The sequence below is a fragment of the Zingiber officinale genome, chromosome 1A (assembly GCF_018446385.1).
Source record: "Zingiber officinale cultivar Zhangliang chromosome 1A, Zo_v1.1, whole genome shotgun sequence".
Classification (NCBI taxonomy): domain Eukaryota; kingdom Viridiplantae; phylum Streptophyta; class Magnoliopsida; order Zingiberales; family Zingiberaceae; genus Zingiber; species Zingiber officinale.
This window is the reverse complement of record NC_055987.1, coordinates 151,722,608-151,733,631: the sequence shown is the minus strand read 5'-3', so window position 1 is coordinate 151,733,631 and position 11,024 is coordinate 151,722,608. Positions and strand designations below refer to the sequence as shown.

The window sequence follows — 11,024 nt, the reverse complement described above, 5'->3', positions numbered from 1 at the left end:
GCTTTTGAAATGAGTGTTCAAGCTTGGCTCGGTTTATTTTTTATAAACTTGAACTTGTTTGAAGCTTGGCTTGAGCTTGGTTCGTTTAGATGTTATCAAGTTCTCAATTCAAACTTGGTTTGAGCTTGGTTCGAACTTGGCTTGAGCTTGGTTCGTTTAGATGTTATCAAGTTCTCAATTCAAACTTGGTTTGAGCTTGGTTCGAACTTGGCTTGAGCTTGGTTCGAGCTTGGTTCGTTTAGATGTTATCAAGTTTTTGATTCAAGCTTGTTTGATTGTTTAAAACTTTTAGTTATTTGATTGGTTATTGAGTTTGATAATTTAAATTTAGTTATTTTATTTTATTTTATTATTTATTTAACATATTAAAAAGAGTTTTATTAATAAATATGGTTCGTGAACAATGTTCATGAATGTTATTCACGAACATTGTTCACGAACGTTAACGAGCTGAACACATATATGTTCAAGTTTGTTTGTTTAGCTTAACGAGCTGTTCAAACTTATTTGCTTAATTATTCTTATGTATATTGAACGAACATAAATAAGCTCTTATCAAATCGAACATCAAATTTATTTACGAACGTTTGATTCATTTACAGCTCTAAATTCAACCTCGAGTCGAGACGTCAACTGAAGAAAAACGCATGCACATGCAGCATGAAGTGATGAAGATAGAAGTCTGGATCTCAAGAACGACGATAGTCAGAAGATTGGATTACGAGTAAAAGTCAACGGCATCAGGTTTCGTCATGGCTTACGAACATCACTTTTCTGGGCGATGGATATGGCAGTTGACTTCCATCTCTGGATCCGATGCATGAAATGGAATCGCATGCAGTGGCCATTTGTCTGACATTTTCGAGTCCAGGATCAACTTAAGGTATTTTATTCGCCATTTAAAATACGACATTTTAGATGATTAAAATTAGAATATATGAGAAACTGGTCAAACAACTATAAAAATGTGGCTGTCAGTATTTTGCTTCCAAACACAAGCTGTTTATATTCAAACATAGCAGCTGGCAAAGCAACTGTTCATGAGTCCTAGACGATCTTCCTTTCTAGTTAATCTATTTGATAAATCCGGAATGTATTTTATACACATTTAAAAATGAATCTTCAAAATATTTACCTCACTTGAGATTTGAAAGATTTAACAGTCGTCACAGGGAAAATGAAGCCTTGTAGTGTGGATCTTCAGGTTTGCCGGCGCAGCCAAACATATTGACAAAAGCACATTGATTAATGCTGAAATCCAACAAGTCTGAAGAAGTGGGAACTCAACAAGAGCAAGTGAGCCCAAACATAAATAGAGGCAGCGAGGCAGAAGGAGATCTGTATGTTTCATCTTCATCTGTTGTTTGTAGGATGGCTAAGTTGAGCATTGGCGAAGGTGAGCCCCTCGAAATTGAGCAGGCTGAGATAGGAAGGAGCATCAGATCTTCATTTCAGAATGCCGTATCGAGTTCTCGAAGAAGCTCCAGTGTTGGTTCCTTTAGAGTTCAAGATGAAGATGAATATGAGTTGACTTGGGCTGCCATTGAGAGATTGCCAACGTTTGAACGGGTAAGAACATCTCTATTTCATCATTTAGATAATCAAAATGGAAGTTCAGAAAAAAGTGGGAAAAAGCCAGTTGATGTCACGAAGTTAGGAGCAGTGGAAAGACATTTGCTTATTGAAAATATGATCAAGCATATTGAAAATGATAACCGCCATCTGTTGCAGAAGCTGAGAGAAAGAATAGATAGGTGAGCTCTTGTTGCATATAAGCTACTTGTATATGATTTATGTGTGCAATCAGTGAGTTGGATGGATTGTATAAAATCTGAAGTAATCATGAATAATTTCAGAGTAAATGTGAAATTGCCCACAATTGAGGTGCGATACAAGAATTTATCTGTAGAAGCAAAATGCCAAGTCGTGGACGGAAAGCCCCTGCCGACTTTATTGAATACTGCAAAGAGCGTATTATCAGTAAGATTATTGAGTCACCACAAATCTCATAAATTGTTGATTCATATATATTCTGATGCATATATTATGACACAAAACATATAAATTCTGGAAGGAATGGTTGTAAGGTCAGAGTGAACATTTTACTGAATCCATTAGAACTAAGCTTGAAGTTTCTGCAAAACAGGGTCTCATAATGTTGCCAGGATTGAAGACAGAAACCAAGATTCACATTCTCAAAGATATCAGTGGAGTCATCAAGCCTTCCAGGAAAGTATTTAAGAACTCTCAAACTTTAAAAGGAAAATAAAACAAACTTTTTAAACTAGTTAAAACTCCATCTAACAATGGTATGCATGCATAAACGCAGGATGACTCTTTTACTTGGACCTCCAGGATGTGGCAAAACAACCTTCCTACTAGCTCTCTCAGGGAAATTAAATAAATCTCTCAAGGTGTGTATTTTTTGATGGTTCTCGTAAAAACCTAAGTCGCATGAATTCTAGATAATCAAAATAAGAATTCGTATAGAAAAAACAAGAACATATGAGCATGGATCTTCGTTCATCTAGAACATGATATAAGAAAGTAAATAATACATAAAAATAATGACAAAAAACCTGATTGAAGAGTCATATCTTTGTCCTTTAGTGTCGTCAAGAATCTTTGTCCTTTAGCATCGTATCATGTGAAAGAAGAACAGCGGAAGGAAAAAATAGTTCTTCTAGGGTTGACGGCGCTGAATTCTCTTCATCAATGGGGAACGAAGAGATCTCAAAGATTATCTAATCCTCTGGGAACCAACTCATTATATAGTGCACATCTATTATCAGTCCATCGATAATAATAGATGCGGGACTATAGGTTCTACACATATGAGATCCACATCCAATTACCCGAAATCATATTCACGTGCGCAACTTATAAATAAGCCCACCTAATAGAGATAATTATATCCAATATTTTTGCCTACTAAAAAATTTTAGTTTCAGCAACTTAAGTTTTTCTCCCAGGGTAAAGTTCACGTAGTATTCAACTGAAATTAAATAAGCCTCATGTGTTTTTTAAACTATTCTATAAAAATTCTGAGTGAATTACGGCTTAAATTGGTTTCACAAAAAACGAGGGATCATTCTACAAAGTAGAGTCAACATGAAATGATGAAATCTTTGTTTCTCATTGAAAAATTGCATGTGTTCACAGGTCAGAGGAGAAGTATCTTACAATGGATTTGCCTTGGAAGAGTTTGTTCCAGGAAAAACATCAGCTTATATAAGCCAATATGACCTCGACATTCCAGAGATGACAGTGAGGGAGACATTGGATTTTTCTGCACGCTTTCAGGGGGTTGGTAGCCGAGCAGGTGAGACATTATCCATCTTTCAGTATCTTAGAAACATGAGATCCGAAGTTAACAGGAAAGCTTACTGAGCATGAATTTTAAAGAGATAATGAAGGAAGTGAGTAGAAGAGAGAAGCAGGCAGGAATCATACCAGATCCTGACATAGATACATTCATGAAGGTATGCCACAATTAACTTCATTTAGATTGCCTTCAAGTTATATAACAAGAAAATTGGTTTGTCATCTACAAAAACACTGTATGACATATTTTACAAGTTAAACATATCTGCATCATGACCTTGCACATATAATGGTAGTCTTTCTGTATAGGCAATATCAGTGCAAGGATTAGAAAGAAGCCTCGTAACAGATTATATCATGAAGGTAATTGATCTCAGAAAATAAAGAAACTAGCACTGGCTTCTCCTCTTAGTGTTTGGTATTGCATATAAATCCTGGATTAGTTACTTTGACTTGGCTTATTTCCAGATAATGGGGCTGGACATTTGTGCAGACACAATGGTAGGGGATGCTATGAGAAGAGGTATTTCAGGTGGTGAAAAGAAAAGACTGACAACAGGTATCATCAAAGCACAGTGAAAATGACATTCCACATTGCATGCCGTTGCTAATTTATAAATTTGTACATCAGCTCTCCAGGCTCAACTAAAAAACACTGTAAATGGGATAGTTTTCAACCTACAAAACTTTCTAATTGTCTCTTGTTGTCTAACAGGAGAAATGATTGTTGGACCAACAAATGCTCTTTTTATGGATGAAATATCAACCGGCTTGGACAGCTCTACAACATATCAGATAATTACATGTCTCCAACAATTTGCACACATAACAGAATCCACTGTTGTGGTTTCACTTCTTCAGCCAGCACCAGAGATCTATGAACTCTTTGATGACATTATCTTAATGGCAGAGGGAAAGATTGTTTACCATGGTCCTCGCAGTCATATTCTTGATTTCTTTGAAGAATGTGGATTCAAATGCCCCGAGAGGAAAGGAGTAGCTGATTTTCTCCAGGAGGTATTATCAACTTCATTAGCTTACAAAAAAACTTATTTTCATGCACCCACATCAGTTGCTTATACAAGCATATTTGTGCATTCAGGTGTTGTCAAGAAAAGATCAAGGGCAATATTGGTCTCGTTCGCATGAAAACTATAGTTATGTTTCTATAGATCAGTTATCAAAACTTTTCAAATCATTTCAAGTAGGAAAAAAGCTAAGCGAGGAACTGTCAAAGCCTTATGATAAGTCTCAGTGCCATAAACATGCTCTATCTTTCAACAAGTACTCTTTATCAAAATGGGAACTACTTAAAGCTTGCATGGAAAGAGAATATCTCCTGATGAGAAGAAACTCATTTATTTACATATTTAAAACAGCCCAGGTAGGTACTACTTTATGTTATCACTATTAGTCTATTACTTATAATCAGAAACTCAGGTAGTTATCTTCCTTGCAGCTTGCTATGAATGCAATCATCACATCCACTGTCTTCTTGAGAACACGCTTGGGAGTGGACATAGTTCATGCAAATTACTACATGGGTTCCCTCTATTATGCACTTCTCTTATTTATGGTAAACGGATTCCCTGAGCTGGCTATGACAGTTTCAAGACTTCCAGTTTTCTACAAGCAACGAGACTATTACTTCTATCCTGCATGGGCATATTCAATTCCTGCTGCTCTCCTTAAGATTCCTGTCTCTTTAATAGAATCAATAGTTTGGACAACAACTACTTATTATATTATTGGATATAGTCCTGAGGCAACAAGGTAAGGATAAGTAAGATCCTATAACTTTATTTAGCCATTTCCTGTTTAACAGAACTTGTAAACATCTTCTCCTCCTTATGCTATATAGGTACTTCCGCCAATTGCTCCTACTCTTTTGTGAGCATCAAATGTCATTATCATTATATCGCCTCGTCGCCTCCTATTTTCAGACAGCAGTGGCTTCTACAGTCAATGGCATCCTATGCTTACTAGTAATTTTGTTATTTGGTGGCTTCATTGTTCCAAAACGTAAGACATCTCCCAACTTGATTAAAAAGCTGGTATTAGTTTTGATAAACATAATATTACCTTTCTTTCACATCGCAGCATCTTTACCTGGTTGGTTAAAGTGGGGCTTCTGGATTTCTCCATTGTCTTACACAGAGATTGGTTTAACTGTTAATGAATTTGGTGCATCAAGATGGCAAAAGGTGATAGTAAATTTGTCTTCGATTAAGAATACAACAAATAGCAAATATTTGGATAAATAAAACAAATATTGAATACAGATATTATCAGGAAATGAGACAATAGGGAACCAAGTTTTATCCAGCCGTGGACTCAATTATAATAGCCACTTCTACTGGATAGCGATAGGAGCACTTCTACTATCAGTTTTTCTGATGAATGTTGGCTTCACTTTGGCTTTAACTCTTAAAAAGCGTAAGTCCAATGGTCGTAGCTACAAACAGTTCACATGTTGACACTCTTTTCTTCACTTAACAGCAATAGCAAGTTCTATTTTCAGCTGTCGGCGTTTCAAGGGCCATTATTTCTCGTGAAAAGCTCGCTCAGATACAAAACATGGAAAATGAAGAGGGACAAGAAAACAGAAATAGCCATTCTACGATTAGATCACCTACAACCTTGAAAGAGCCTAAGAGAACTGGTAAAACTGTCTACAAACTCTTGTTGTGGTTTTATAACATAAGGAGGAAAGGCGTAGAGGAAAACAATAACTTGGGTAACTATCATGGTTAATGGTGCAGGAAACATAGTTTTACCATTTATTCCCTTCACAGTATCATTTCAAGATGTGAATTACTATGTCGACACCACTCCGGTAAGGCAGTAACAATATTAATCAGTTAAAATCTGGTTTAATTTGTATTTTGTATGCCACAGGAACTTAGAGAGCAAGGCTTTGCGGAAAAACGACTACAACTTCTCCACGATATCACAGGAGCTTTCCAGCCAGGAATTCTGACGGCACTGATGGGAGCAAGTGGAGCAGGGAAAACCACACTATTAGATGTTCTTTCAGGAAGAAAAACAGGCGGATACATCGAAGGAGACATAAGAATTGGAGGGTACACAAAGGTCCAAGAGACATATGCTAGAATATCAGGTTATTGCGAACAGTTTGATATACATTCCCCACAAATCACGGTAAAAGAATCTGTCACATATTCAGCATGGCTGCGTCTTCCACCTCAAATTGATGCGAAGACAAGATCTGTAAGTTTCATATTGCACGAAATCTCTTCAGTAGAGTTGGAATCTTAGGCTTTATAATTGATCCATTTCCTTGAAACCACTTTTAAATTTTGAACGCTTACAGGAATTTGTAAATGAAGTTCTTGAGATAATTGAGCTCGATGGAATCAAAGATTCATTAGTTGGAATACAGGGGGTCACTGGCCTGTCTACCGAGCAACGAAAACGACTAACCATAGCTGTAGAGCTTGTTTCTAATCCATCTATTGTGTTTATGGATGAACCGACATCTGGTCTAGATGCACGAGCTGCAGCTATTGTCATGCGTGCAGTGAAAAATGTTTCTGAAACTGGAAGAACAGTTGTATGCACCATCCACCAGCCTAGTATTGATATTTTTGAAGCATTCGATCAGGTAACTAGATTTTTTTTTTTCTAAAATAAGAAAACATCAAGTAACTAGGCTGATATGGTACCTCTATCATGGAGTTATGCAGCACAACAAAAGAATGATAAAATATAAAAAATCCAGATAACTTTCAACTTGTTGCAAAAAAACAGAGTTAATGTATAGGTATAGATAGTACAAGGATCTAAAAGAAAATCCTAGAGATACTTAAAGCTAAGCTCATATTTCAAATAAAATTACAAAAGAAGACAATAAATTCACATATATGGTCCTTAAACCATCTGAATGCCATTAGCAAAGCTGAAAGTTCAGTGACCCAAATGAAAACAATCCAAAAATCTATTGTTCGAATCCAGTAATGTTGTCTCATTAAATATTATCTTTCTTCATTTTTCCACAGCTAATTTTGATGAAAAGAGGAGGAGAGTTGATCTATACAGGACCAATTGGAAAGCATTCGAGTAAAATCATTGAATATTTTGAGGCAAGTTATTGTCAAATTTAGTCAATATCAATTATTCCCTGCTTGTTTCAAATGGATTACATCTATAAGATAGTATGTGCTAATAACAAGAGCTAAATGTTTTAACTTGCACATTTTGTATGTTTGATTTCCTGCCATTTTAGTTCAGCAGTAATTGTTGAATTCAGTGATTTTTTTTACTACAAAGGAGTTTCTATATATCATTGCAACAAGAATAACTTGTATAATGACACAAAAGACTGTAAATAAAGAACAGTAGTTGGAAAAAAATCAATATTGATGAAGGTAGAATCTAGCCAATAGGCTTGATATTGTTGCTTGGTAGACTAACAGAAACCCTAAACCCTAATGAGAAAAGTGGTACCATGACTTGTCCCATTGGATAGGAATGCAAGTTACCATACCGACCAAGTTTTAAATAAACCAAGAGTAATAATTTAGAACCATGGAATCCATGTTTGATATGGCAGGGAATACCTGGAGTACCGAGGATTAGACACAATCACAATCCAGCTACATGGATGCTGGATGTTACCAGTAGATCGATGGAGATACAATTGAGTGTAGACTTTGCTAAAATTTACCAGGAATCATCTCTCTGCAAGTAAGCATCCAATTATGCTCAAACTCTGCATTAAATAAATTTCAGTTGCTGAAAACACGAAGACATAGCTAATAATTTGCCAATACTAAAATACTCACCGTGTTCTTTTGTTATAATTTTCAACTCAGCGAAAGCAAGGAGATGGTTAAACGCTTGAGCACACCATCACCAGACTTGAAAGAGCTCACTTTTCCGACTTGCTATCCACAAAACAGTTGGGTTCAATATAAAGCATGCCTGTGGAAACAGTGTTTGTCTTATTGGAGGAGTCCTCAATACAATCTGGTGCGGATTTTATTTACGCTTTGCACATCAGTTGCACTAGGTGCGGTATTCTGGCAGCAAGGAAAGCAACTGTAAGTTCCACCTTTCTTCATGCAAAATCCATTTTCCTGTGAACTAGTAATTATGCAGCAGTGAGACTCAAATCAATTTGGCATCATTGTCTTCTCTTTGAAATTTCCTGTTCTTCTAGTTTAATAGCTAGTTAATTTCTATACGTTGCCTGTTTTACCTCACCCTACTTATTCCTATTTGTTTCATCATCTTTAAGTAATGCATGTCAGAGTCTTAAAACATTTGCTTTTCCTTGAAGAGACAACCAACAAAATCTGTTCAATATGTTGGGGTCGTTATATTCTGCCGCCATCTTCATTGGAATAAACAACTGCTCGTCCATTTTACCATTTGTTTCAATTGAGAGAACCGTTGTATACCGGGAGAAATTTGCAGGAATGTACTCCTCATGGATCTACTCTCTCGCACAGGTTCAGTAGCAACTTTAGTAGGGTTTTAGCTAGTAAGTTTAAATGTTCCTGAAGTTTAACCAAAATAAAACTACACCTTTCAGGTGACTATCGAGATCCCCTACGTGCTTATACAAGTAACAATTTATATGATTGTTACATATCCATCAATCGGTTACTTCTGGACAGCCTCCAAGTTTTTTTGGTTCTATTACACCATGTTCTGCACGGTCCTCTACTTTGTTTACTTAGGGATGTTGCTTGTAGCCATGACCCCAAACATTCAAGTGGCTTCGGTATTGTCATCTGTTTGCTACGGCTTGTTTAATCTCTTTTCAGGCTTCGTTGTGCCAAGACCTGTAAGTCGAACATTCACTCTTCAAATCAGTTCAAAAGCATTTAGACATTAACAAATAGATCAAGTGCAACCTCATGGCAAAACAATAAAATATAATCATATATCATTTTTTTTCCCTGCAGCAAATTCCCAAGTGGTGGATTTGGCTATACTACCTTACTCCGTTTTCCTGGTCACTGCATGGGCTATTTAGTTCACAATATGGAGATATACAGCGACAAATTCCTGTGTTTGGAGAGCCCAAATCAGTAGCTTCTTTCCTCGGAGATTATTTTGGTTTCAACCACAATCTTCTAGTACTTGTTGCTATTGTGCTTCTTGTTTTCCCTATGACCTATGCTTTCCTTTTCGGTTATTGTATTGGGAAACTAAATTTTCAGAGAAGGTAATCGAAGTTTGGGATACATGTAACTAAAAGAACTTTAATTGTGTGAAAGATTGTATTAGTTAAGAGATATGAATTAAGAGAGAAAAAGATATGAACTATTTAAGAGATCTGGAGAAGCAAAACGTCAAGGAGCACATGCTTTCTTGATTGTATTATTCAATACAATCACGACACACACAAACAAAACAGTCAAATTCACATGTGATATAGCTATTGTTTAATGGCTTGTGCTTTAGTTACGATGTGAATGGTTGTATAAAGTCTTTTGTTCTCTTTTGAAATATTTTAGTCCAATTTTGTTTCATGGTTTAACAATGAGGTATCCTCATATCACATTAGATGTGAGATTATAATGTAAAACTTCATTCCAATAATTTAAATTTTAATATATTATTATATAAAATATGTTAGCCAGGTAATTATAAAAATAAAATAAAATGAGTTCCTCTCTTCATTTTTTTTCCTTCACATTTTACTATAATTATCCGTCACTATTTCATTACTAAAGACATATTACGACGGAATAATGACAGAAAGTGTACTGTCGTGTAGATATCAATCATTGGCATTGTAGTGATGGATATTTTAATATCCGTCGCAATTTGTAGCGATGAATATTTTAATTTTTGTCGCTACTGGCCAAACATGTTTGTTAAGATATTAGTGACGGATATATCAATTATCCATTGCTAATAGTCAATTATTCGTCGCTAATAGCAATGGATAATTAAATTAATATATTCGTCGCTAATCGATGATCTATAGTATCAAAACTATCGTAGTTGACATAGATGTTTAGCTAATAGCGACGAATATTTCAAAAATTCGCTGCTAATTGTGGCGGAAAATTATATTTTCGTTGTTAATTGCGACGGAAAATTAAATTTTCGTCGCTCTGTTTACTAATGCCCTTTTCATTTTTTCTATTTCCCCTATTTACATATAAATCTATATCACTTCAACCATCACAAGCGATGATTTTCACAATAAACTCACAACAAACTCACTACACATCAACAATTACAACATAACAAACTCATAACACATAACAAATACATAACTCATCACAAACACACAACAATCTAGCTGAACTAAAATGAACAAAAGATACATAGTAGTAAATCCAAACACAGGTTCAAATCTAATATAGGATAAAGTTTGTCCAATACAAAGTAATCCAATATAATACATCCTAATCAAAATAAGGAATAAAATCATCTTTGGGTCCTACATGAAATTTCATTGAAATTAGTTGTGAATAGAAAATGTGATATCAAACTACGAAAGATATAAGTACTTATCTTAAACTAATAAGTAGTTTAGCTAGTAGACATTTTTTAAAAATATATACATGCGTCGCTGGGATAAAAATATGCTAAATATGAAAATGATCATGGAAATATATAATACAATCAGAAATACATAAAATTATTAAAAAAAATATTTCCTTTTTTACTAAAATTAAAAGTTAAGATAAATGGTACATATCTCAAAATAATCT

The 11,024-nt window shown here is 35.2% G+C and overlaps 1 protein-coding gene across 1 annotated transcript; it reads left to right on the top strand.

Moving 5' to 3' along the window:
* Positions 1-1,372: 1,372 nt before the first annotated feature.
* Positions 1,373-9,647, top strand: LOC122037983 (ABC transporter G family member 41-like). The gene is made up of 24 exons (XM_042597498.1): positions 1,373-1,754; positions 1,857-1,980; positions 2,147-2,226; positions 2,327-2,414; positions 3,163-3,322; positions 3,406-3,482; positions 3,634-3,687; positions 3,793-3,883; positions 4,040-4,341; positions 4,427-4,708; positions 4,784-5,097; positions 5,186-5,346; positions 5,425-5,528; positions 5,607-5,760; positions 5,846-5,986; positions 6,087-6,160; positions 6,223-6,555; positions 6,659-6,949; positions 7,344-7,427; positions 7,898-8,031; positions 8,160-8,387; positions 8,627-8,798; positions 8,882-9,136; positions 9,258-9,647. The coding sequence occupies exons 1-24, from the start codon at positions 1,690-1,692 to the stop codon at positions 9,522-9,524; spliced, it is 4,035 nt and encodes a 1,344-aa protein (XP_042453432.1). The 5' UTR covers positions 1,373-1,689; the 3' UTR covers positions 9,525-9,647.
* The last annotated feature ends 1,377 nt before the right edge of the window (positions 9,648-11,024 follow it).